Consider the following 27,428-nt stretch of genomic DNA (forward strand, 5'->3'; position numbering starts at 1 on the left):
GCTCTTCCTCTCTCTAGAAATTCCCTAGAAACAAAACTCTCCTCCCTCTCTCTACTTCTCTCTCGGCCTCCCCCTTTCTTCCAATTCCTACCAAATTCATCAACCAAATCCATTCCAAATCAACATGCAAGCTTGGAAACTTAATCCTGGTAAGATGTTAGCTCAAATTCAAGCTTATTTCTTCAATTTGGCTTTTTCAGGTTTTTTTTTCTTTTCCAATTTGAGTTTTAGGATTCATTCTTTGCTGGAATTCCACCTTCTATCAACTAAAAGAGATGAAAAGAAATGAATAAATATGGCTTGATTCATGGAAGTTGGAAGTTTGGTTAATGGGGTTTATGGGTACGGTGGTTGAACCTGAGAGAGAATAGAAGATGAAATTCTCCCCTTTTTCTACTCAAGTTGTTGTTTTCTCAGCATAATTTTCGTTGGAAATTCATAAAGTATGAATTTTTTTCCCTTTTCACTTTCTGGGTCATCTTCATATACATTCAATTCAATATTGTTAATCAAATTGTTAATTATGTTGTTAATGTTGTTGTTAATAATTGATCAATTGAATTGTTAATTTTTTGATTTAATTCTGTGATTTTGATTGTGTAGGTATGAAGAGGGTTAGAGAAACTGTTGAGGAGCTTCTTGATGTTAGTTTTCTTTTCTTCAAATACTTTGAATAAAAAAGTTTTGATTTTTCCATTGTTTTGCTTTACATTGAAAAAAAGTTTTGATTTTATTTGTTTTTTCAGGTTTATGAAGGAAACCAAGGTTGGCCCTTTATTGAAGAGGGGTCTTACAAGCTGCTGATTGAAATTATTCTTTGTAAAGAATTCAGAAATTTTACACTTATTTATATTTTTTCTTCACAATAAGTTCTCATGACTCATAAATGGAAATGTGTAAATTATACATTGATTTTTTAACCAAACTGAAGTAGAAATGCAGCAACTATTCCCATCCCATGAATTTTACAATTCTGAGAGATATCTATGTAATTTAATTTATGTGATTTGTGCAGACATTAGGTGATAACAAGGTGATAGTGAGGAAGCAGATAGGATCAAGGCCATCAAAATGTGATACAAGGTGCAGATTCTGGGGTCACTGTGAGGTTATTGAAGTTCCAGCAAATCCACGAGCAATGACTGAAAAGATCAACCCTTCAACTCTGCCTACAATTGCTTATGCTAGGAGGCAAGATAATTCCAACTATAAACCTATGGTTATGATTACTTTATGATAAAAACTTATATTTCAGAAAATTTGGTTGATTACATACAATAAATGCCAACTATGTTCTGCTTTAGGAGCCATCGTCAAGAAATCATGTGAGTTAAAATTTGGTTGATTCACTCCTCTCTTTGGTGTGACTTGAAATTTGCTTTGAAACAAAATTTTATCATTGATTGTCTTTCATTATATATGGTATTCTTCAAAGGTTTATTTAGTTTTGGTTGGGGAAGATCTTTTCTATGTTTTCCTTACCTTCTACAGTGCAACTAATTTCCTCCTTTCTACATTTTACAACTGAAACAATAATTTTGATACTCTTTGGATTATGTACAGCTCATAGAGGATACTTTTGGTGGTTCTAACTTCTCTAAATATATAATAGGTAATAATGCTTAAGTTGTCTGCTATATTGTTGAGTTGATAAGGGAATGATGACAAAGATTTGATGCCATTCTTGTGTCTATGATGGTTAAAATTTGGTGATGTTATTGAAAGTTTTGCAAATGGTATTGATTTATTTATTTCTGGGAATGGTATTAAAGATTTGTTGCCTTTCTTATGCGTATGATGGTTCAAATTTGGCAGTGTTGTTAAAAGCTTTGCTTTGGTGTTGAAATGAATTTGAATCTTATGAGTTTGAATGTGACTTACCAAACTCAGGGGACTACTAGCAACTGTGAACTTGACTTATTAAAATCTAATTGATACTGATGGTTATTTATAAGCCTTACAAAAGTTACAATGTCACATCTCATGTTTTGTGCTAATCATGTTTGTGTCGTTAACGTACTTTGATTTTGTGGTTTTGTGGTTAATGTTAAGGCAATTCAATGACAATGAGCAAGACTTTTAGCTATTCAACTGAGTTTTGGAATTTGAAAAAAAAAATTGGTTGATTTGTTAAAAAGAATTTGTTAAAGAAATGCATTTTCACTCTGTAATCTTGTGTGTAGAAGTACTTTTCTGGTATAGCATCAATGCAGATTTTCTATGCAATGAATCTTTGAGAAGCATTTGAATTACATTGAGCATATTGTTGATCTGAAAGGAACCTTAGATTGTGTACGTTTTTAGTGAGTTGTGTATGGAAAATCCTTTGTTCATGCTTTCTGTTGATAATTTTTGGTTTGTGGTGGAGGAGTTTCTGGCATGGAACAAGACTTTTAGTTATTCTTTTGAGTTTTGGAATTTTAAAAAATTATTTGGTTGATTTGGTTGTGTGATTTTGTTAGAGGAATGCAATTACAAACCAATTGATAGAGAAGGATTTGTTAGTTGGTTATGGTGGAATTTTAAGAAATGTTGGTTAAAATTTGTATAGACCTACTGTTAGAAAAATGGTCATAAATATTTGTGCTGGCATCATTTTTGAGGGAAAATTGAACCATTGGAAAATAGACAAAATTTAACACGAAATAGGCTCTGGAAGAACTTAATTTTGTTATTCTATGACTGAGAAAATTGAGTTAGAAGTTTGTGCTACTGAAGTAAAAATCTGAACTGTTGTTGTTGGAATGTTCTGTCATATCTCTATGTTCATACACCAGTTTGGAATAGGACTTATACCAGTAGAAAGAAGACAGAAATTAACTTGAAATAGGCTTTGGAATTGCTTAATTCAATTATGTTATGATGGAGAAAACTGAGTTACAAGTTTCAGTTGTTGAATAAAAAATCTGCTCTAATGTAGTTGGAATGTTCATGTTGAAATATTTGGTGCACCGCCCGGATTGAAATGACAAGGATTGAAGCATATGTCTGGAGCTATGGTTTTAAGAGCAAGAGAAGAGAAGAGGGCTGAAGGGATAGCAATGGCAAGAGCTTTGAATTGGAGCATAATCTATTGAGAGTGTTCAGAATAAGTCATGGTGAGTTCCTTTTTAGCTTAGAGCCTTACCTTGGGTAAAATGTGTTTATGAATGAATTGTGAGACAAAGAACATTACTCCCCTCCCTCCCTCCCTCCCATTTCTCACTCACGGGTCGTTCATGTTTGTTATATGTGCAGAATGTGTAAAGCTCTAATGCCAGGGGATGAAGAAAGCATGAGTGATGAAGCAATATGGGAAACTCTTCGTGTAAGGTAAGTATTCCACATAGTATAGGGATTAGTCTCTATACTGTTAGTCATCTAGATTCTGTTTTTAAAAAAGTTATGCGAATTTTTGTGTGAGCTGCTAAAAATAGAGCTGCTAATTTTTGTGAACTTGGCCAGTTAATTTGGAGTTTGAATTCTCTAATCCTTTTGCAGATGTTCCTTTATCAAATGCTCTGTGGAGTTGCTTATTGTCATTCACATAGAGTTCTTCATTGAGACTTGAAACCACAGAATTTGTTGATAGTCGCACTAATTCAGTAAGGCTTGCAGATTTTGGATTGGCTAGGGCATTTGGCATACCTGTCAGAACATTTACACATGAGGTTTACTATTATTTACACATTTACACATTTGGCATTTGTTTTTTCTTAAAGGGTTTGATTATTGAGCATGCTTAATTATGATTGTGATAAAATTGATGATGTTTTGTTTGTATGCAAAACAGTTGAACATGCTTAATTATGATTAGTACTAGATAATATAAAAGTGAAAATTATGATTGTAACATACCTGTGATATAATTCATGCTTTCATTTTTCAAAGAGTATAATTTCAAATGTATCTCTATTCTCTAAAATTTGTTATGTCCTATAATTGTACACACAGTTGATATATGCCTGCATAAATATGAATCTGGTGGTTGCGAAACCAATTAGATTGGAAAGCTTACTTTTACTACTTTAATACTGTCAAGTCTTATATTTTTATATTGGTTATGTGATTTATAGTGATTTTATGAATTGAGCTGTTCGATTTTACAAGTTATGTTGCGTCAGTCAGCTTAGAAAGTTAATATCTTAAGCTTGGAAACTCCTTTTCGAGTGGGACCAGTTGCGTTTGAAAGAGGACTTACAGTAGTTTCTTCATGTTTAATTTCATAATTTTATAATTTGCCTATATGTCCCAGTTGCTATTTAAACACAGCTGTTCTGTCACAGAATTTTAAGGTACATGGTTGACTTTAGGTAATCCAAAACTTGAGTTATATGAATCGGCTTGAGAAGCTGTTTTTCCAAGTTTATGTCTATCTTTTCATCAATGTGTATGTTATGTTGCAGAGACAAAGAAACATCATGAAGAGTCTTAATGGTTATAAGGTCTTTGAATAAACAAAAACTTAAGAACACTCTATTAGAACTTCTTTGATTTGAGTTGTGTTTTTTTCTCTTCCATTTTAGGTCTTAACTTTTCTTTATTTTCATGATGCAGGTTTTTATTTCCATTGCTTTCTTAATAAATGACTACAATTTGGCTGACTTGGTTTCCCTGAACATGAAGTTATTGTCAAGTCAAATAGGTCTGATTGTTCATGTGTACAGAGTGTTGAATCTTCCTTTGTTGCTGATGTGGACTCTACATTATGACCTGAAGAAGTTGAAACTATGGTAAAATTTCAAAGGTGATATTTATGAGTTTAGATGTGGTTGTAAAATGTCTTGCTTTGGCTATCTTCCTTCATTTTCCTGATTTCTTTACATCATTTTTGCAGGTTGCGAGATTATATGAGTGGGTTGTGTTATGAGGGCAACTTACATATCCAGGTTAGCTTCTATTATTTTTTGGTTTATTTCGTTGCATTTTGTTTCTTTGTAGATGATCTTAGGTGTGCCTCTTTAATGATTTTAATGGTGTTTTTTTACAATACTATATAACTTCATTTTACCAGCTCATTCGGTTTACAATATGTTGGTTCTTTTATTTAGAGTTAAACACAAGATTCATTGTTTTGTTCCCTAAAAATAGTCTTCTTTTATTGTTGTGTGCAGAATATCCAATTTTTGTATATTTTCACATTATGCACTCATCTGTCTATGCTCTGTGTTTCCACCATCTCAGCATATTGGTGATGATATTGCTTTTGTTGGAAAGGACATCTGGAATTTGAAGACATATATGGTTGAATATGAATTCACATCTGTAAGTTAATATGTTTTGCCACTGAGAACCTCAATCCTTTTTATCTAACATCAGGTTTATGGTTGAATTTGAAATCGCATTGGTAAAATGTCTATACTTGAACATTCTTTGTTTTGATCAAGCATATATGAATGTGAAGTTTTCATGTATTTTTCAATGAAGCAATTATGTGTGTCATATATGTGTTTGGCGTGACATGTAGAACTGATAACCGCTTTGTTTATATATGCGTGTCATTGATTTCTTCACACCTAAGTAATCCATATATTTCATCCAGTGGACATTTGGTTGCAATTTTGTTACAATGTAGTTTCTTTTTAGTATGCTTTTTTAGTATGCTCTAGGGTTATTTTTACATATAGTTTCATCGCCTGCTTATAGGTAAACACTTTGTATAGACACCATCGGTTTAAATTTATCAAAAGTTGGCCTTATAACAGTTTCCTAGCTTTGCTTTGTATGCTGGATACCAAGGCAGTAATCCAATTTATCACTCATTGCTCATTCTTCTTTTTATTCCAAACTATATCAAAATTATATATTTTAGTGCCTACATTCTTATGAACTCTGATATATTTCAAGACATGGAATGTATAACAAAAATTGTGGCACGAATCCTTATAATGGATGTATAATTCTGATTGCAGAGTAATACAGTTCTTTCATTGTTTTTAACTAAGTAGAATTATACAGCAGCACTGCATATAGCGGACAAAATATGTCACACACATGATACTCTTATAATCAGAATTGAAAATCCTTGTATACCATGAGCATATAGACCAGTAGTGGTGGTATGTAGCATCTGAAATGTATATTTCTGCCTACTTGAAGTCAATTGATAGCTAATGGTGAACTGATAGCTACTTTTTCTGAATTTGGTTCACACATCTCTAACATTATGTTAAACTTTCTTTCATTCATATAGTAAAAATATCTGCTTTAACTCTTAAGTGAATGAACTTTCAAAGAAAGTCCTTAGAAATCTACCACCTTCAACAGGTTTAGCTTGCTCTTCATTGATAGTTTTTTGGGATATACTTTGGATTGATGATATAGAGTAGATGAAGTTGATTGGGATACAGTGTAAATTAGATGAATAAAAAATATTTGTACGAATTTTTGTTGTTCTCAAGGAAATCTTGATTTCTTTGTTGTTCTGAATGAAATCTTGATTTCGATGTTTATACTAAAAGTTAAATTTTAATTTACTCAAATTACTCTTTTTATGCAATAAGTGAAGATTGGTTTAATCTCTATTAACTTTGTACATGCGGTGACATGCCTAAGACTTTTGAGGCCTTAGGCGAAATTTATTAAAAGTGTACTTTATATTATATCATGAGCACCACATTGACAGTAACTAATTTTTCAGTTTTTCTTTAATTTTTGATGATCAGGGGCTTATACTCTATGTTTGATATTTTGATGCTACTGAAGCTGTTCCATATACAACAGAGAAGAAAATAGATGTGGTTGTGGAAACTACAGTCTTCTGTCAAACCTGTGACCATTCTGGAACCTGATCTCTAAATGGAGCCAAGCCAATTCCTTCAGCTAAAGTAAGCATCACCTGCAAAACACACAAAGGTCATGTTAGTTACTACAAGGTTTTTCAGACAGACAAAAATGGTTACCTCTATGCACAACTAGAAGGATTCAAGATGCAGCATTATATAATAGATCATCCACTTCACTCTTGCTTCGTGAAGCCTGTTTGGTCTCCTCTTGAAAGTTGCAGTGTTCTAGCGAATGTTAATTACGATTTGAATGGATCTCCACTTCGTTATGAGAACAAGAGATTGCGCGGAAGTAGGTATGAGGCTGTTATATATACAGCTGGTCCCTTGGCTTTCCATCCTCCGGATTGCTCAAAGACTCACTACTAATGCCTCAAACCATTATGAATTACCCTCCATCAACCATTTTGAGATTCATTGACTATTATTATGCTGTTGCTATGATTTGTCTTTGTATTAATATAAGTTTTCAATTTTAAATTGTATCTTTTGTTATTTTTTTGGTATATTGATTCACAAATTGTCATGTTAATGCCGATAATTAAATTCATATAATCAAAAAAGAAAACAACAGTAATGAAATGAAACCACTCATTCTATTAGACACCAAATCAACACAATTCTGCTTAGAATTAGAATTGGCACTCAGCAAACACTTTGTTCCTACCCTAATGGGTTGGCTTAATGGCACTACACTAGGTATGCAATGCCCAAATGTGTACAAGATATTCTCAAGTGAGGTTTCTAGATCGAACCTTGCGAAAAACAAATCCACCTTAAATATTGTGTTATGGTTTATAATTATCTGTCATTTCGCAATCTATCCGTCCGATATAATATTTTGTCAAAAAAGTAGCTAACCCCTGTGCGAAGCACGGGAATGTAACTATTCATTTTTTAAGAAAAGAGAATATGTTTTAAATTCAATGAAACCTTTAAATTCAATGAAACCATTTATTTGCAGCATTTCTTTCTATTAGGTTGAGATTGTTGTTTCTTCTTCATCTTTCTTTTTTGTCTCTTGACTTTTTGTTTGTTTGGGGCTGAAATTTCCAGTATGCATCTTGAAACAGGACAAAAGAGCAGCTTGGTTATGTTGTTGAATTTAGGTGTAATCCATTATCTATATTACAACAATGTGTCACAACAATTTTGAATCGAATTTGTACAACTTATTTAAGAACATAGGCATTATTTCCCTTAATTCATTAAGGTGTAATTCATTGAATGCGCTATTTCCCTTAATTTGCTCAATTTTCGTGTATAACAAAATCTTTCAAAAACACGATATTTAACCCGTATGAAGCACGAGTTTTTAACTATTTCATGAATCAAGACTTAGTGAGGCTTTGATTAATATTTTTAATGTCTGTGCAATATTCCTTAATTTGCTCATTTTTGCTTTGGAACAATTTTTTTACAAGATGCGTTATTCAACCCTTGCTACTTTTCCAATGCACGTTTAGCCTTCTCAATTGTTGTCTTCACTGCAACTTGCTTTGTATCTCTCTCTACAAAAAAAAGTCCTTAACGTTTTCATTTGTTACTCGTGATAAGCCGTTTTGAACATTTCATCTTCTAACCCGTGATGCAGGAGTACTCTAAATATTGTGTTATGCTTTATAATTATCTGTCATTTCGCAATCTATCCGTCCGATATAATATTTTGTCAAAAAAGTAGCTAACCCCCGTGCGAAGCACGGGTTTGTAACTAGTTGAAAAATGAAAATGGAAAAAGGAAAAAAATAAAGAATAAAGTCAAAGACGTCATAGTAATCATCACAGTCTTATCCAACCAAAAACGACCAGCAAGACCAATTTATTATAGAGCCAAAATGTGACATTCCCGAGGCAACTTTTGGTACCGTGTTGTGTTGCTCTTAATTTTCCCATAGAAAATAAAACACCTAACCTCTGTTTTTCTTTGCTAGACTTCCCTTTTTTGGGGCTCAAGTTTTGCTAGGGTTCATGACTCCCAATTTTGGTTAGGTAACTTTAGGTCTTCTTAGGACATGGGTTGTTAAGATTCACAAGAAATGTGCCATGGCCAATTTTTTGTAAGAAGGCATTAGCCAATGAAGATAAGAAACGGAGAAAATCGAATTTGAGACTATGAGAGAACTAAATTTTAAGATCTAAGTCAACAACATCATACCAATTTAACTAGATTATGTGTCATGGGCTATAAATGAGCTTAATTTGATCTCCCAATAATTTTTTGTAAAAGATCCTTTGACATTTCATGAGCTTTTTGGATCTTTTATACTAACACAATAGTTTCAGTTGCATCACAATTAGCCGGCACATAATCAACCAATGAAGAATGAACTGACAGCTGAATCAACCGTCGGTTAAATGTGACTACCAAGTCTAAATGGGCTTGGAGTTTGTTATATGCCTTATTGGATTGGTGGTAATGTTTAATAAGTTTTGAAGTGACTATATCAAAGTTTATCAAGTAAAAAATGTCATATAAACACTTCATTATATGTGTAGCATGATATGAGAGGTAGTTGTGAAGAGGGAAAAAAAGAAGATAAAGTTGACATTAAGATCGGTTTAAAAGAAAAAATATATGAATAAACATTCATTCCTTTAAAATTAGGAATGATAGTTGATAGTCAATCAACCAACGAATAATCATTCGTAACAATACAATTTTATGCTCTCCACTCATATTTAATCTAATGAGTTATTACATTTGGCATCTATATCCCCAACACCTACAATTCATCATCTATGCATATCACATTGGGTTGGGTATGTATAGCCACATAAATGGTTAGTCATCATAAACTCAAATCGTGTATAGAGTGAAGGAACAAGGATAAGCAATGTGCATAACATGCTCATCGTGACTAACAATATTCATCTATGTCCAACAAGACATAAGAACAACAAATCAACATGACTCATGCATATAAAATCCTAAAACTATGATGAAATGCATGTGGATCCATTTTAAGCGAGGTCAGAATACTAAAACGTGCATGATATTCCAGAACGAGCATAATTTACAGCACAACAACGGTTAAGGGAAAAATCTGAATGAGCATCCAAACATGTACTAAAATTTTTTAACTTATTTTTATTGAAATAGCTAACTCGTATATGAGAATTGATCCTGGAGTTCAAGAAAAAACACACACTGGGGTTGTTTTACTCAAAATTTTAATTTCTAGTTAAAACATATTCGTCCTACAAGCATTTCAAAATTATTTTCACATAGTAAAACTCATCAAAAAGCAACAGCATTTAATATATAATATCTCACACATATGAGGAGACCAAAATATTTTTGATTTCGCAAAAATAATCATCTAAATGTACAGATTAATCTAAACAAAACAATTTTATAGGAAACACGCTAATAATGTTACCACGCAAAGTATAGGGGTCTTGGGACACTCATATTCCTCATTCACATTCCTTGTACCCCTTACCTTAATAGAATTTCCTAGAATTCACAGATTGTTTTTCTTGTTTGATTAATTCATAGGAACAACCTCTAAACTTATGTGGAGTTTAGAATTCAGTTTTACTGACTACATTAAGCCTAAGGATTGCGGTCCTCTTCTAATAACGGATCACTCGGTATCAAAATAATCGGCTCAAAACGAATTACAACACAAATCACACAACAACTTTGTCTGTCCATGTTATTTTTGTTGTATCCTGAGCTAAGAGGTCTGATTGAGATGTTCTTGGTGGTGTTGGAAACTTAGATGCTACACTTGTACTGCATAGACTATGGTTGGCTTATCTACAGTTCTAGGTATCAAATTTGAGTCAAACAAAATTCAAATGAAAGGTAAGAAACAAAGCTACAGCCTTCAAACACATGCAAAACATAACATACCAAATGCACGCAAGCATTCAAGATCCTAAATCTAAAGAACAGGAACAAGGGTGTGGAAGGGATTAGATTCCCTGACTAAGAGAGGTTCCCGGATTTAATGTGAGACACACCTCAAATAGTATCATCTCCGACGTAATATAATCTACGGGAAACAAAAAAAGTGTATGAGTTCACTTCAACATATGTTGGAGAGAAAAGTTTGTCATACATGTAATACATTTTAGTGTATTCCAATTCATCTCTCCTTCTCTCTTCTCCCCGACGAATTCCCCTAGCGCAACCCATTTTCAGGCTTAGGCCCATTTTCATTTCCAAGCCAATTATCATGCATAATGGGGCATGGGCCTACCAGTTTCACGCCTTTAAACTATGATTTTTGCTCAATAAGCCCCACCAATTGCTCATAATTTTAGAAAAATAACCATCAAGGGTTACGACTCGATGCAGTTTTACTCACAAAAAACAGTCATAAGCAAAGGGAGGTAAGAACTGATGGATTGGGCAATTTGAGGAGCTTATTGAGCAATCACCTTAAACTATTGGCATAAACCTTTCCTACCCGTGAAATGATTTCAAATGTACACATCCAGCAAAATGTAAATATTATACAGCCTAGAAACACACCATAAAATTTTTTAGAAATGTGGGATGTTTGAAAAATAGCCCCTAGACCATTTTAATCTCTATTATACCTTTCAAAGTTATATCCCACATATCAACAATCATAACAGGGATGAAACCAATAAGTGCAAATATAGCAATGTATAAAAATTTCCCAAATGTAAAACAATCTTTATCAGCTAGAGTTTAGAAATATTCCTTCATCCAACACCAATCATCTCATGTTTCACCTTAACCGGGAGATAATTGGTTTCCCCAAATAAAACAAAAAATGATAATAAAGAAAATTTGGCTAAATCTTAAGGGCCATTTAATAAGTAACGAAGGCACCAGAAACTTCAACTTCAATTAAGCAGAATTTTCCTGACTAATTGTGCCAGTTTTCTTGACCTCTATGTGTTCATCTTATCTTATAATAAGATAGAATAGAATATGAGTCACAAGCCTCATGTTGCCAAGCCTGTTGTCTTACAAATTGGACAGATATTCTTATGCGTTAGCCACTGTTTAATACAGTCGATGTGATAATCATGCCCGCAATCCAACGATCCAATATCATCTTCATTTTTAAACTCCTCCTGTGCATCATATAATTCATGTGGTAAGAACAAGATCCCATGTGCAGTTGTGCACATCACATGCATGCAAATGACAGAAAACAGAAAAAATCATGGTTTACCTGACAAACACAGCAGGGTTCTGTCTCACTCTGAGAACCCAATCCATCAACTGAGTATTTCTTCTGTTTCAAATGTTTCATAATGGTCTCCTCATTCAATCCTGTGCTGACATTTCCGATGCGTTCTTCCAGAGCCAATAGCTCCTATTAGATTCAAAAGTATTGCACAATCAGGGATTTTCATAGTGTTTATAAATTTCCATAAACACATGGATCCAAATGTTGAAACTAGGTTTACCTCATAAGACATGTTATCAACATCAAGCCGCATATCCCTGTGCCTATCATGCATATCAGCAATCCCAGCAAACATTGAATGGTCGAGAATCATAACATCCTATCACAAAATCAAAACGCATGTCTTAAAACAATATCTTAGTAGTATAAGTATAAAAGTCAAGTAGGTCGCACACAGCCTAAACAAGATAATGAACACAATTATTTTTAGTGTTTTCAACCATGGAACAAGCTGATTGAGGGCGGCCAAACACAAGACTCCCGGCACCGAAACTTAAAAAAACCCAACATACCATCATATACTTGTATAAGAATAGTTCCTATCAAAATAAGGGAGAAAGTAGTATTGTTAATTATTAATGAAACTAGAGCAGAGCAATCCTCGCAGCAAAGGCGAACAAACACCTATGACCCCAAGCTAAACTCCAATATTCAAATGAAGAACAAGAAGCTCTGGACCCCTCAAATGCTTCAAATCTGGATTATATCATTCTTACATCTTAATGATAATAGTTCTTAAAATTTGGGTTGGACCTAATTCAAGACTGGCTTATAATGTGATTGATATCTTCTACTTATAAACATAATTTAAAGTCATGTTTGATCTAATAAGGGACTCTCAACAGTCCAATACACCTTCTCACACCCATGACAAAATATCTAGAGCGTGGCTCAAGTGGCCCAATAGCAGGTGACCCAACAACTCATGGATAGGTTATGATACCATCTTAAACTTGGGTTAAATTTAACCCTACAAAACCGGTTTGTAAGGTGATGGATGTCTCCCACTCTTAAATACATTTTCAGACAATATCTCATCCAATGTGGAACTCACAACAATAGTCTTTGGTAACGTTTGATCAACAGGTTAGATGAGAACAGAACAAAACTTCAACGGAAGATAAAAGGAAAGAGCCAACGATGAGAACAAAATAGAAAAAATGACTGCCAAGGTGACGAGTGCCTCAGCTCTGTAAGACTGTAAGCTCTATATAGGCATTATCTCTGGTCAATATAGGACTTGAATGTTTTTCTCAATGCTCCCTCACACCCAACACTTCTGGATTTTTCTATACGGTGGCCAATTAACGACTCTAGGATGAACTTTGACACCATCTTAGAATTTGAGTAAGCCCTAATTCAACCCTACAAAACCAACTCGTAAGGTGATGACTTCTAAAATTTTATAAGCTCTATTTAGGAATAGTCTCTAAATATATAAGTGCAAGTTTGAGCAGAATTACAAATATATAAGTCATAGGGGGCCCCCAACAATTCATCACTTACAGCTAAACAGATCATGTAAACATATTTTGTTTTATAACTTAATTAGAACTGAACCAATTTTAAGACATTGAATTTCAAGAAAGCTTTACTAGTGATCAGTGCATTGGTCACTAGTAAAGGTGATGACTTCTAAGGTTTTATAAGCTCTATTTAGGAATAGTCTCTAAATAAATAAGTGCAAGTTTGAGCAGAATTACAAATATATAAGTCATAGGAGGGCACTTAACAATTCATCACTTACAGCTAAACAGGTCATGTAAACGTATTGTTTGTTTTATAACTGAATGAGAACTGAACCAATTTTAAGACACTGAATTTCAAGAAAGTTTTACTAGTAATCAGTGCATTGGTCAACATACACCGTTAATTTAAAATAAAACTAACCTCAAACCGCAGGTTCCCACCCCTACGCATGATGCCCAACACATTGCGGAGCTGCACAAAATATAAAGAATGTCAACTCCAAGAGAACAGTTATTGCTCATAAAAATACAGATATATCAACGAAAAGGAAAATATCTTGAGGAGGAAGCAAAAGATTATTGGCTCAAACAAAAAATACAAGTTAAATTATCAACATATAAGATTAAAAAAAAACAATATTTTCTGAACATTTACCAATTACCACTACAATAGTATTGAAATGAAAGAGATAAGAGATTAAAAACAGACCTCGGATACAAGTCTACTACTTCCTTCACCAGCAGCAGCCAACGATCGTAAGGAATAGGGAATTCCAAATTCACTATCAGCTGACCTCTCCAACCATGGAGATGATCCAGGGTTGGTCCCAGATGGCAGATTTCTTGATTCTGACGAAGTAGAAGGACCACGCAAGGAAGGATAGTTATTGCTTGAACTTCCACCTTCAGAACCGGGAGAAAACAAGGACCGACGGACATATTCAGATAACCTACGAGGATACTGCTGAGGATTAGGACGAGAAACCCACGCCGAGACAGATGATGGATTCATAGCTGGGGGATTTGGCGCAGTTCTTGATGACGAAGCAACATTTCCTGGAATACTTAAGTTTGCACTGCTCGAAGACCTAGTTGGATTTCGAGCCGCATTTCTTACATTTGCAGGTACAAACAATGGGTGATCTAAAATGTTTCTAGCCATAGCTCTTGAGCCTGCTTCCTCATGTGGTTGATTATCCCTATCTAAGCCTAAAACTGAATTTGATGAATGGTTGTTTGTTGAGCTAGAACCACCACTCCACCTGATGGATTGCGCACTCCTCGGTAACGCAGGAACATGAACCAGAAGAGGCTCGCTTTGAGGATGCATCACATTTACTGGTTGTACTGACCTCAAGTCCAGAGGATTATTGATAGGGTGGTACCTTTGCAATATTGGAGCAGATGAAGGAACACTAGAGTTTCTGATCACACTCCCATTTGAGAATGTGGTTGGAGGAAGAGAAATTTGTTGGATTTGTTGGCTTGAAGGATTTATCCTCAAACGAAAATTTCTGTGGAAGCTTTCCGAGCTTCCTGCAACAGTTGACCCAGGTATGGTTTCAGAAGATCCGTCCCCGACACTCAGGCCAAGTCTTGCATTCACCTGTTCTGCCGGTGCAGATTGGTTAAAATTGTTCCCTGCATAATCCTGAGTAGGAAGAGTATTCCAAGCACTGCCAACTGTATGCTGACTATAGCTAGAACTTCCACCGTCTGAAGATTGTCCACCATTTCCTTCAACTGCCTTTCGTTTACAAGATACACGGCGGGTGTCTAGAGAACAACCTGGCCGACCATCGGTATCCCCGAGATAAATGCTGTTACTTCCACCAGAAGGAAGCAAAAAAGAACCAGAAGTAATCGGAGGTGGAATATGCTCATTTAGAGGACCACTGGATTTGTGCACGTTGGGATGTTCAACTTCCACATGATAGCTATTATCGATGCCATTATCTGTTAAACTGGCATTTAAATTGAGATTTTGTGGCACCAAATGAGAATTGGGGCTGCACATATACATAGGACCTGTATTGACATCATCCAATGAAAATGCATTTGTTGGTTCGAAGTGCCTTTCTTCTAGTCTTGGACCAGCTATAGCACCACCATTTATCGGAGGTGATAACCCTAACTCCCTTTTCAGCTCATTGTTGTTAACTTCGTTCTGTGTATTACTGGAACTTGGCTCTCCTAAGCTCCATCCGCTCAAGTTCTGCCATTCATGGTTTAGAGAATTCCCATGAGGCGGGTTCATCTCACTTGGGGAAAGCATAAATTCGGGTATCCGATTTTCGGCAGGAGTGTGCATATTATTCCAAAAAATGTGCTGATCAACTGCAGCAGTACTTGATGTAGATCCACAATCAAACTCGAAGGTTTCAGACGAGGAACCAATTGTGCCTCTCTGCCCTTGCATTGAGAAATGTATATGTTTCCCAACTCAATACAGTTTTATATCCGAAACAATTTCCTCAATGAAACAATGCACAAAAGTTTAGTTGACCTGTCCAACAAAACACACAACAGTGATTAGCAAGCATTGAAAGTGGACACAGGTTAAAGAACTCACTATCACTAAAATGCTCTGTCATAATAAATAGTGATCATCGGGGAAACCAGGTTAAATATTGGTATGTCAACAAGCACTAATTCTACTTCTACATCATCACACAAGATAACAAAATCAACATACTTCAACTTAATACAACCATATCCATCAAGATAATCAATGTAGCTAAACTTCATCATAAGCACAAAGCTCGTGATGGAGAACATGAAAGCATTTCCAAATATTACAATCACCATTATCAATCAAGCCTCATTAAAAATTGTTGCATATCAACAAAAGTAATCACGAACAAAGTAGCTTGTGTTGACAACACATATTCTACTTCAACTTAATAACGCAAGATAACAAAATAAACATACTTCAACTCAACAAAATCATATCCATAAAAAAAGTCAATGTAACTAAGCTTCATTATAGGTACAAAGTTCATGATTGATAACATGAAAGCATTTCCAAACATCACAATCACCATTATCAGTCAAGCCTCATATAAAAAAAAATTATGATCAACACAAGTAATCAAGAACAAAGTAGCTTGTGTTGACAGCACAAATTCTACTTCTACATGATAACACAAGATAACAAATGACCTCTTTGGATTGGCTTATTTGAGCTTATCTACTTGCGTAAGTTTTGCGAGACTGTTTGGGAGAACTTATGAAAACCGCTTATGACAATTTCATAAGTCTTTTTCAGCTGATTTTCATAAGTTCTCTAATATAGCTTATAAAAATAGCTTAAACTTATACATAAGCGCTTATCATGATAGGTGCTTATGCTATAAGCCGCAAATAAGTTATTTATCCAAACAGGCCCAAAATCAACATACTTGAACATAACAAAATAATCAATGCAGATAAGCTTCATCATAAGCACAAAGTTCGTGATGGAAATGAACATGAAAGCATTTCCAAACATCAAAATCACCATTACCAGTCAATCCTATATAACCCTGCAGTACAAAAACCACTAATGCAGCATTGTCAATTCATCATCATCAAAAATAATTTCAACACAAACTATAAAAATAAAAAATACCCATAAACAATAAAACATAAAGTCAACTCCTTTTTACAGTAATCAACAAAACAAAGAAAACAAAAACATAGGTTTTTGCCAAAATCAGAATAACTATAGCATCACCAAATTGGGTATAAACCAATCCAAAACCATCATGGATTAAACAATTCTAGACCCACAAAACAAAAACTAGACTTTATCAATGATAAGGTTAAAATAATCGTAAAAAAACAAAATCCATAAATTTTTTGTGAAAAAAAAAGCTGAAAATGTTCTTCCAAACAAACCCAGAATTGTAAAATTTAAAAATTAAAATAAAAAACCCATAAAAATTCAAACTTTAATAGCTTTTGAATCTAAGCAAAACATAGAGTGATCAAAGGATGAAAAAGTGAAAGAAGCTTACCAGATGAAAATGGAAGAAGGTAGATCTATGAGAAAATCAATGGAAGAGTAACTGAAAAAACAAGGAAAGAACCAAAACCCATGATGTTTTTTTATTGTCTTTCTGTCCTATTTCAACACCTGATGAAGGAAAAAATAGTGAGAAATGAAAGGGAAAATGGAAAAAAGAAGAAGAGAGGGTGGTGGTGTTGTTGTTGTGGAGGAAGAGGAAGAGGAAGAAAATAATGAATTGAAAAAAATGAGATAGGAAAAAATGAAAAATGTGAGGAGAGATTAAAGAGGGTAGTAATCTTCAATTTACAAAAACAACCCAATTGTGATGAGAGAGATTAGAGAGAGAGAGAGAGTGTGTGCAAAAGTCATTGCTTTGGTTTTGGAGGTGGAGACACAACATAAGCAAAAGTCATTGCTTTGACATTTCATGAGCTTTTTGGATCTTTTATACTAACACAATAGTTTCAGTTGCATCACAATTAGCCGGCACATAATCAACCAATGAAGAATGAACTGACAGCTGAATCAACCGTCGGTTAAATGTGACTACCAAGTCTAAATGGGCTTGGAGTTTGTTATATGCCTTATTGGATTGGTGGTAATGTTTAATAAGTTTTGAAGTGACTATATCAAAGTTTATCAAGTAAAAAATGTCATATAAACACTTCATTATATGTGTAGCATGATATGAGAGGTAGTTGTGAAGAGGGAAAAAAAGAAGATAAAGTTGACATTAAGATCGGTTTAAAAGAAAAAATATATGAATAAACATTCATTCCTTTAAAATTAGGAATGATAGTTGATAGTCAATCAACCAACGAATAATCATTCGTAACAATACAATTTTATGCTCTCCACTCATATTTAATCTAATGAGTTATTACATTTGGCATCTATATCCCCAACACCTACAATTCATCATCTATGCATATCACATTGGGTTGGGTATGTATAGCCACATAAATGGTTAGTCATCATAAACTCAAATCGTGTATAGAGTGAAGGAACAAGGATAAGCAATGTGCATAACATGCTCATCGTGACTAACAATATTCATCTATGTCCAACAAGACATAAGAACAACAAATCAACATGACTCATGCATATAAAATCCTAAAACTATGATGAAATGCATGTGGATCCATTTTAAGCGAGGTCAGAATACTAAAACGTGCATGATATTCCAGAACGAGCATAATTTACAGCACAACAACGGTTAAGGGAAAAATCTGAATGAGCATCCAAACATGTACTAAAATTTTTTAACTTATTTTTATTGAAATAGCTAACTCGTATATGAGAATTGATCCTGGAGTTCAAGAAAAAACACACACTGGGGTTGTTTTACTCAAAATTTTAATTTCTAGTTAAAACATATTCGTCCTACAAGCATTTCAAAATTATTTTCACATAGTAAAACTCATCAAAAAGCAACAGCATTTAATATATAATATCTCACACATATGAGGAGACCAAAATATTTTTGATTTCGCAAAAATAATCATCTAAATGTACAGATTAATCTAAACAAAACAATTTTATAGGAAACACGCTAATAATGTTACCACGCAAAGTATAGGGGTCTTGGGACACTCATATTCCTCATTCACATTCCTTGTACCCCTTACCTTAATAGAATTTCCTAGAATTCACAGATTGTTTTTCTTGTTTGATTAATTCATAGGAACAACCTCTAAACTTATGTGGAGTTTAGAATTCAGTTTTACTGACTACATTAAGCCTAAGGATTGCGGTCCTCTTCTAATAACGGATCACTCGGTATCAAAATAATCGGCTCAAAACGAATTACAACACAAATCACACAACAACTTTGTCTGTCCATGTTATTTTTGTTGTATCCTGAGCTAAGAGGTCTGATTGAGATGTTCTTGGTGGTGTTGGAAACTTAGATGCTACACTTGTACTGCATAGACTATGGTTGGCTTATCTACAGTTCTAGGTATCAAATTTGAGTCAAACAAAATTCAAATGAAAGGTAAGAAACAAAGCTACAGCCTTCAAACACATGCAAAACATAACATACCAAATGCACGCAAGCATTCAAGATCCTAAATCTAAAGAACAGGAACAAGGGTGTGGAAGGGATTAGATTCCCTGACTAAGAGAGGTTCCCGGATTTAATGTGAGACACACCTCAAATAGTATCATCTCCGACGTAATATAATCTACGGGAAACAAAAAAAGTGTATGAGTTCACTTCAACATATGTTGGAGAGAAAAGTTTGTCATACATGTAATACATTTTAGTGTATTCCAATTCATCTCTCCTTCTCTCTTCTCCCCGACGAATTCCCCTAGCGCAACCCATTTTCAGGCTTAGGCCCATTTTCATTTCCAAGCCAATTATCATGCATAATGGGGCATGGGCCTACCAGTTTCACGCCTTTAAACTATGATTTTTGCTCAATAAGCCCCACCAATTGCTCATAATTTTAGAAAAATAACCATCAAGGGTTACGACTCGATGCAGTTTTACTCACAAAAAACAGTCATAAGCAAAGGGAGGTAAGAACTGATGGATTGGGCAATTTGAGGAGCTTATTGAGCAATCACCTTAAACTATTGGCATAAACCTTTCCTACCCGTGAAATGATTTCAAATGTACACATCCAGCAAAATGTAAATATTATACAGCCTAGAAACACACCATAAAATTTTTTAGAAATGTGGGATGTTTGAAAAATAGCCCCTAGACCATTTTAATCTCTATTATACCTTTCAAAGTTATATCCCACATATCAACAATCATAACAGGGATGAAACCAATAAGTGCAAATATAGCAATGTATAAAAATTTCCCAAATGTAAAACAATCTTTATCAGCTAGAGTTTAGAAATATTCCTTCATCCAACACCAATCATCTCATGTTTCACCTTAACCGGGAGATAATTGGTTTCCCCAAATAAAACAAAAAATGATAATAAAGAAAATTTGGCTAAATCTTAAGGGCCATTTAATAAGTAACGAAGGCACCAGAAACTTCAACTTCAATTAAGCAGAATTTTCCTGACTAATTGTGCCAGTTTTCTTGACCTCTATGTGTTCATCTTATCTTATAATAAGATAGAATAGAATATGAGTCACAAGCCTCATGTTGCCAAGCCTGTTGTCTTACAAATTGGACAGATATTCTTATGCGTTAGCCACTGTTTAATACAGTCGATGTGATAATCATGCCCGCAATCCAACGATCCAATATCATCTTCATTTTTAAACTCCTCCTGTGCATCATATAATTCATGTGGTAAGAACAAGATCCCATGTGCAGTTGTGCACATCACATGCATGCAAATGACAGAAAACAGAAAAAATCATGGTTTACCTGACAAACACAGCAGGGTTCTGTCTCACTCTGAGAACCCAATCCATCAACTGAGTATTTCTTCTGTTTCAAATGTTTCATAATGGTCTCCTCATTCAATCCTGTGCTGACATTTCCGATGCGTTCTTCCAGAGCCAATAGCTCCTATTAGATTCAAAAGTATTGCACAATCAGGGATTTTCATAGTGTTTATAAATTTCCATAAACACATGGATCCAAATGTTGAAACTAGGTTTACCTCATAAGACATGTTATCAACATCAAGCCGCATATCCCTGTGCCTATCATGCATATCAGCAATCCCAGCAAACATTGAATGGTCGAGAATCATAACATCCTATCACAAAATCAAAACGCATGTCTTAAAACAATATCTTAGTAGTATAAGTATAAAAGTCAAGTAGGTCGCACACAGCCTAAACAAGATAATGAACACAATTATTTTTAGTGTTTTCAACCATGGAACAAGCTGATTGAGGGCGGCCAAACACAAGACTCCCGGCACCGAAACTTAAAAAAACCCAACATACCATCATATACTTGTATAAGAATAGTTCCTATCAAAATAAGGGAGAAAGTAGTATTGTTAATTATTAATGAAACTAGAGCAGAGCAATCCTCGCAGCAAAGGCGAACAAACACCTATGACCCCAAGCTAAACTCCAATATTCAAATGAAGAACAAGAAGCTCTGGACCCCTCAAATGCTTCAAATCTGGATTATATCATTCTTACATCTTAATGATAATAGTTCTTAAAATTTGGGTTGGACCTAATTCAAGACTGGCTTATAATGTGATTGATATCTTCTACTTATAAACATAATTTAAAGTCATGTTTGATCTAATAAGGGACTCTCAACAGTCCAATACACCTTCTCACACCCATGACAAAATATCTAGAGCGTGGCTCAAGTGGCCCAATAGCAGGTGACCCAACAACTCATGGATAGGTTATGATACCATCTTAAACTTGGGTTAAATTTAACCCTACAAAACCGGTTTGTAAGGTGATGGATGTCTCCCACTCTTAAATACATTTTCAGACAATATCTCATCCAATGTGGAACTCACAACAATAGTCTTTGGTAACGTTTGATCAACAGGTTAGATGAGAACAGAACAAAACTTCAACGGAAGATAAAAGGAAAGAGCCAACGATGAGAACAAAATAGAAAAAATGACTGCCAAGGTGACGAGTGCCTCAGCTCTGTAAGACTGTAAGCTCTATATAGGCATTATCTCTGGTCAATATAGGACTTGAATGTTTTTCTCAATGCTCCCTCACACCCAACACTTCTGGATTTTTCTATACGGTGGCCAATTAACGACTCTAGGATGAACTTTGACACCATCTTAGAATTTGAGTAAGCCCTAATTCAACCCTACAAAACCAACTCGTAAGGTGATGACTTCTAAAATTTTATAAGCTCTATTTAGGAATAGTCTCTAAATATATAAGTGCAAGTTTGAGCAGAATTACAAATATATAAGTCATAGGGGGCCCCCAACAATTCATCACTTACAGCTAAACAGATCATGTAAACATATTTTGTTTTATAACTTAATTAGAACTGAACCAATTTTAAGACATTGAATTTCAAGAAAGCTTTACTAGTGATCAGTGCATTGGTCACTAGTAAAGGTGATGACTTCTAAGGTTTTATAAGCTCTATTTAGGAATAGTCTCTAAATAAATAAGTGCAAGTTTGAGCAGAATTACAAATATATAAGTCATAGGAGGGCACTTAACAATTCATCACTTACAGCTAAACAGGTCATGTAAACGTATTGTTTGTTTTATAACTGAATGAGAACTGAACCAATTTTAAGACACTGAATTTCAAGAAAGTTTTACTAGTAATCAGTGCATTGGTCAACATACACCGTTAATTTAAAATAAAACTAACCTCAAACCGCAGGTTCCCACCCCTACGCATGATGCCCAACACATTGCGGAGCTGCACAAAATATAAAGAATGTCAACTCCAAGAGAACAGTTATTGCTCATAAAAATACAGATATATCAACGAAAAGGAAAATATCTTGAGGAGGAAGCAAAAGATTATTGGCTCAAACAAAAAATACAAGTTAAATTATCAACATATAAGATTAAAAAAAAACAATATTTTCTGAACATTTACCAATTACCACTACAATAGTATTGAAATGAAAGAGATAAGAGATTAAAAACAGACCTCGGATACAAGTCTACTACTTCCTTCACCAGCAGCAGCCAACGATCGTAAGGAATAGGGAATTCCAAATTCACTATCAGCTGACCTCTCCAACCATGGAGATGATCCAGGGTTGGTCCCAGATGGCAGATTTCTTGATTCTGACGAAGTAGAAGGACCACGCAAGGAAGGATAGTTATTGCTTGAACTTCCACCTTCAGAACCGGGAGAAAACAAGGACCGACGGACATATTCAGATAACCTACGAGGATACTGCTGAGGATTAGGACGAGAAACCCACGCCGAGACAGATGATGGATTCATAGCTGGGGGATTTGGCGCAGTTCTTGATGACGAAGCAACATTTCCTGGAATACTTAAGTTTGCACTGCTCGAAGACCTAGTTGGATTTCGAGCCGCATTTCTTACATTTGCAGGTACAAACAATGGGTGATCTAAAATGTTTCTAGCCATAGCTCTTGAGCCTGCTTCCTCATGTGGTTGATTATCCCTATCTAAGCCTAAAACTGAATTTGATGAATGGTTGTTTGTTGAGCTAGAACCACCACTCCACCTGATGGATTGCGCACTCCTCGGTAACGCAGGAACATGAACCAGAAGAGGCTCGCTTTGAGGATGCATCACATTTACTGGTTGTACTGACCTCAAGTCCAGAGGATTATTGATAGGGTGGTACCTTTGCAATATTGGAGCAGATGAAGGAACACTAGAGTTTCTGATCACACTCCCATTTGAGAATGTGGTTGGAGGAAGAGAAATTTGTTGGATTTGTTGGCTTGAAGGATTTATCCTCAAACGAAAATTTCTGTGGAAGCTTTCCGAGCTTCCTGCAACAGTTGACCCAGGTATGGTTTCAGAAGATCCGTCCCCGACACTCAGGCCAAGTCTTGCATTCACCTGTTCTGCCGGTGCAGATTGGTTAAAATTGTTCCCTGCATAATCCTGAGTAGGAAGAGTATTCCAAGCACTGCCAACTGTATGCTGACTATAGCTAGAACTTCCACCGTCTGAAGATTGTCCACCATTTCCTTCAACTGCCTTTCGTTTACAAGATACACGGCGGGTGTCTAGAGAACAACCTGGCCGACCATCGGTATCCCCGAGATAAATGCTGTTACTTCCACCAGAAGGAAGCAAAAAAGAACCAGAAGTAATCGGAGGTGGAATATGCTCATTTAGAGGACCACTGGATTTGTGCACGTTGGGATGTTCAACTTCCACATGATAGCTATTATCGATGCCATTATCTGTTAAACTGGCATTTAAATTGAGATTTTGTGGCACCAAATGAGAATTGGGGCTGCACATATACATAGGACCTGTATTGACATCATCCAATGAAAATGCATTTGTTGGTTCGAAGTGCCTTTCTTCTAGTCTTGGACCAGCTATAGCACCACCATTTATCGGAGGTGATAACCCTAACTCCCTTTTCAGCTCATTGTTGTTAACTTCGTTCTGTGTATTACTGGAACTTGGCTCTCCTAAGCTCCATCCGCTCAAGTTCTGCCATTCATGGTTTAGAGAATTCCCATGAGGCGGGTTCATCTCACTTGGGGAAAGCATAAATTCGGGTATCCGATTTTCGGCAGGAGTGTGCATATTATTCCAAAAAATGTGCTGATCAACTGCAGCAGTACTTGATGTAGATCCACAATCAAACTCGAAGGTTTCAGACGAGGAACCAATTGTGCCTCTCTGCCCTTGCATTGAGAAATGTATATGTTTCCCAACTCAATACAGTTTTATATCCGAAACAATTTCCTCAATGAAACAATGCACAAAAGTTTAGTTGACCTGTCCAACAAAACACACAACAGTGATTAGCAAGCATTGAAAGTGGACACAGGTTAAAGAACTCACTATCACTAAAATGCTCTGTCATAATAAATAGTGATCATCGGGGAAACCAGGTTAAATATTGGTATGTCAACAAGCACTAATTCTACTTCTACATCATCACACAAGATAACAAAATCAACATACTTCAACTTAATACAACCATATCCATCAAGATAATCAATGTAGCTAAACTTCATCATAAGCACAAAGCTCGTGATGGAGAACATGAAAGCATTTCCAAATATTACAATCACCATTATCAATCAAGCCTCATTAAAAATTGTTGCATATCAACAAAAGTAATCACGAACAAAGTAGCTTGTGTTGACAACACATATTCTACTTCAACTTAATAACGCAAGATAACAAAATAAACATACTTCAACTCAACAAAATCATATCCATAAAAAAAGTCAATGTAACTAAGCTTCATTATAGGTACAAAGTTCATGATTGATAACATGAAAGCATTTCCAAACATCACAATCACCATTATCAGTCAAGCCTCATATAAAAAAAAATTATGATCAACACAAGTAATCAAGAACAAAGTAGCTTGTGTTGACAGCACAAATTCTACTTCTACATGATAACACAAGATAACAAATGACCTCTTTGGATTGGCTTATTTGAGCTTATCTACTTGCGTAAGTTTTGCGAGACTGTTTGGGAGAACTTATGAAAACCGCTTATGACAATTTCATAAGTCTTTTTCAGCTGATTTTCATAAGTTCTCTAATATAGCTTATAAAAATAGCTTAAACTTATACATAAGCGCTTATCATGATAGGTGCTTATGCTATAAGCCGCAAATAAGTTATTTATCCAAACAGGCCCAAAATCAACATACTTGAACATAACAAAATAATCAATGCAGATAAGCTTCATCATAAGCACAAAGTTCGTGATGGAAATGAACATGAAAGCATTTCCAAACATCAAAATCACCATTACCAGTCAATCCTATATAACCCTGCAGTACAAAAACCACTAATGCAGCATTGTCAATTCATCATCATCAAAAATAATTTCAACACAAACTATAAAAATAAAAAATACCCATAAACAATAAAACATAAAGTCAACTCCTTTTTACAGTAATCAACAAAACAAAGAAAACAAAAACATAGGTTTTTGCCAAAATCAGAATAACTATAGCATCACCAAATTGGGTATAAACCAATCCAAAACCATCATGGATTAAACAATTCTAGACCCACAAAACAAAAACTAGACTTTATCAATGATAAGGTTAAAATAATCGTAAAAAAACAAAATCCATAAATTTTTTGTGAAAAAAAAAGCTGAAAATGTTCTTCCAAACAAACCCAGAATTGTAAAATTTAAAAATTAAAATAAAAAACCCATAAAAATTCAAACTTTAATAGCTTTTGAATCTAAGCAAAACATAGAGTGATCAAAGGATGAAAAAGTGAAAGAAGCTTACCAGATGAAAATGGAAGAAGGTAGATCTATGAGAAAATCAATGGAAGAGTAACTGAAAAAACAAGGAAAGAACCAAAACCCATGATGTTTTTTTATTGTCTTTCTGTCCTATTTCAACACCTGATGAAGGAAAAAATAGTGAGAAATGAAAGGGAAAATGGAAAAAAGAAGAAGAGAGGGTGGTGGTGTTGTTGTTGTGGAGGAAGAGGAAGAGGAAGAAAATAATGAATTGAAAAAAATGAGATAGGAAAAAATGAAAAATGTGAGGAGAGATTAAAGAGGGTAGTAATCTTCAATTTACAAAAACAACCCAATTGTGATGAGAGAGATTAGAGAGAGAGAGAGAGTGTGTGCAAAAGTCATTGCTTTGGTTTTGGAGGTGGAGACACAACATAAGCAGCTTCCATTCCAACCATAATGTGAATCATCATATATATTTACATTTTACACTAATTTAAATTAAAATATAATATTAGTCAAAAAATAATAATGATATAATGAATTACCAAAGGTAACCAAAAAAATATATTACCAAATGAGTTTATCTTTATCGGAAAGGATTAGACTCTCGTAACGTTCCGTGTCAAGGTTCTTTATCACGATTTATTTTTGTTGAACATATTTTTTATTATGGTGATTGTCTTCCTTTAGGAATAGGGTAATTAAAATAAAAATATAATATTAGTCAAAAAATAATAATGATATAATGAATTACTAAATGAGTTTATCTCTATCGCAAAAGATTAGACTCTCATTAAGATTACGTGTCGAGGTTTTTTTTACCATGTTTTAGTTTTGCTGAATAAATTATAGATTATGGTGATCGTTTTCCTAACATAAATAAAAACGTTATGTATCAAGGTTCAAATTTCGTTGCGAGAGATATTCATACTTAGTATCCGACACTTCTCGAATATAATTAGATTCGATGAAAATAATATATGGAAAATATAAAAAAAAAATCAAATTAAAAATAATACAATGAATTATCAAATGAGATTATCTCTATCACAATGGTTCAGACTCTCACATCATTACGTGTCAAGATTCTTAACCATATTTTACTTATTTATCGATTAAACGCTGAATCATCAAAGTCGTCTTTCCTTGAAAACTTGAAGTTTAATATAATTTTAATATAGTGTTGTCGGTGTAAAATGGCCTACCATGTTAATAAATCACAATCAATTATATGTGCT

General features: G+C 34.6%; 3 protein-coding genes, 1 long non-coding RNA gene and 1 pseudogene across 8 annotated transcripts; 3 read left to right on the forward strand and 2 right to left on the reverse strand.

Annotated features, from left to right (window-relative positions):
- LOC146952052 (uncharacterized) lies at positions 1-1,154 on the forward strand. Its single transcript, XR_015033339.1, has 5 exons — positions 1-149; positions 232-443; positions 604-644; positions 747-819; positions 1,016-1,154. It is a non-coding gene; the product is annotated as an uncharacterized LOC146952052 (long non-coding RNA).
- Positions 1,155-2,496: 1,342 nt separating this feature from the next.
- On the forward strand, positions 2,497-7,257 carry LOC146952053 (uncharacterized). Of its 4 annotated transcripts, none has more exons than XR_015033323.1 (8): positions 2,497-3,098; positions 3,238-3,312; positions 3,481-3,650; positions 4,386-4,424; positions 4,537-4,712; positions 4,817-4,868; positions 5,094-5,244; positions 6,645-7,257. XR_015033323.1 is itself a non-coding variant. In XM_085757796.1 (8 exons), exons 4-8 carry the CDS (start codon positions 4,401-4,403, stop codon positions 6,663-6,665), a joined length of 354 nt encoding a protein of 117 aa, XP_085613922.1. In that variant the 5' UTR covers positions 2,497-3,098; positions 3,238-3,312; positions 3,481-3,650; positions 4,386-4,400; the 3' UTR covers positions 6,666-7,257. The 4 variants fall into 4 exon arrangements, 3 of the variants coding, with proteins under 3 accessions (XP_085613922.1, XP_085613926.1, XP_085613931.1); XM_085757796.1 differs by having other exon boundaries at positions 5,164-5,244; XM_085757800.1 differs by having other exon boundaries at positions 4,647-4,712; positions 5,164-5,244.
- On the forward strand, positions 6,666-7,257 carry LOC146952054 (non-classical arabinogalactan protein 30-like; annotated as a pseudogene). Its single transcript, XR_015033331.1, has one exon. The product of XR_015033331.1 is annotated as a non-classical arabinogalactan protein 30-like (transcript).
- Positions 7,258-11,366: 4,109 nt separating this feature from the next.
- Positions 11,367-17,652, reverse strand: LOC146952055 (putative E3 ubiquitin-protein ligase RHG1A). Its single transcript, XM_085757814.1, has 6 exons — positions 17,409-17,652; positions 14,120-15,916; positions 13,832-13,882; positions 12,162-12,260; positions 11,924-12,067; positions 11,367-11,822 (listed from the first exon to the last, which is right to left on the reverse strand). The coding sequence occupies exons 2-6, from the start codon at positions 15,827-15,829 to the stop codon at positions 11,691-11,693; spliced, it is 2,136 nt and encodes a 711-aa protein (XP_085613940.1). The 5' UTR covers positions 15,830-15,916; positions 17,409-17,652; the 3' UTR covers positions 11,367-11,690.
- A 2,536-nt stretch (positions 17,653-20,188) lies between these two features.
- LOC146952056 (putative E3 ubiquitin-protein ligase RHG1A) lies at positions 20,189-26,636 on the reverse strand. Its single transcript, XM_085757819.1, has 6 exons — positions 26,231-26,636; positions 22,942-24,738; positions 22,654-22,704; positions 20,984-21,082; positions 20,746-20,889; positions 20,189-20,644 (listed from the first exon to the last, which is right to left on the reverse strand). Exons 2-6 carry the CDS (start codon positions 24,649-24,651, stop codon positions 20,513-20,515), a joined length of 2,136 nt encoding a protein of 711 aa, XP_085613945.1. The 5' UTR covers positions 24,652-24,738; positions 26,231-26,636; the 3' UTR covers positions 20,189-20,512.
- Between the last annotated feature and the right edge of the window lie 792 nt (positions 26,637-27,428).

This window comes from Medicago sativa, chromosome 1 (genome assembly GCF_051527215.1).
Source record: "Medicago sativa cultivar Bolivia chromosome 1, Bolivia_mono, whole genome shotgun sequence".
NCBI classification, from domain to species: Eukaryota; Viridiplantae; Streptophyta; class Magnoliopsida; order Fabales; family Fabaceae; genus Medicago; species Medicago sativa.

What these genes read in the sequence shown, in the direction of transcription:
- LOC146952055 (XM_085757814.1), bottom strand. Translation starts at nt 15,829, where the DNA reads ATGCAAGGGCAGAGAGGCACAATTGGTTCCTCGTCTGAAACCTTCGAG. An exon ending in TTGATAACATGTCTTATGAG is followed by an intron (nt 12,068 to 12,161) that starts GTAAACCTAGTT and finishes TGAATCTAATAG; the next exon opens with GAGCTATTGGCTCTGGAAGA. An exon ending in AACCCTGCTGTGTTTGTCAG is followed by an intron (nt 11,823 to 11,923) that starts GTAAACCATGAT and finishes TATGATGCACAG; the next exon opens with GAGGAGTTTAAAAATGAAGA.
- LOC146952053 (XM_085757796.1), top strand. Translation starts at nt 4,401, where the DNA reads ATGAAGAGTCTTAATGGTTATAAG. An exon ending in AGAGTCTTAATGGTTATAAG is followed by an intron (nt 4,425 to 4,536) that starts GTCTTTGAATAA and finishes TTCATGATGCAG; the next exon opens with GTTTTTATTTCCATTGCTTT. An exon ending in AGGGCAACTTACATATCCAG is followed by an intron (nt 4,869 to 5,163) that starts GTTAGCTTCTAT and finishes CCACCATCTCAG; the next exon opens with CATATTGGTGATGATATTGC.
- LOC146952056 (XM_085757819.1), bottom strand. Translation starts at nt 24,651, where the DNA reads ATGCAAGGGCAGAGAGGCACAATTGGTTCCTCGTCTGAAACCTTCGAG. An exon ending in GTAGTAGACTTGTATCCGAG is followed by an intron (nt 22,705 to 22,941) that starts GTCTGTTTTTAA and finishes TATTTTGTGCAG; the next exon opens with CTCCGCAATGTGTTGGGCAT. An exon ending in AACCCTGCTGTGTTTGTCAG is followed by an intron (nt 20,645 to 20,745) that starts GTAAACCATGAT and finishes TATGATGCACAG; the next exon opens with GAGGAGTTTAAAAATGAAGA.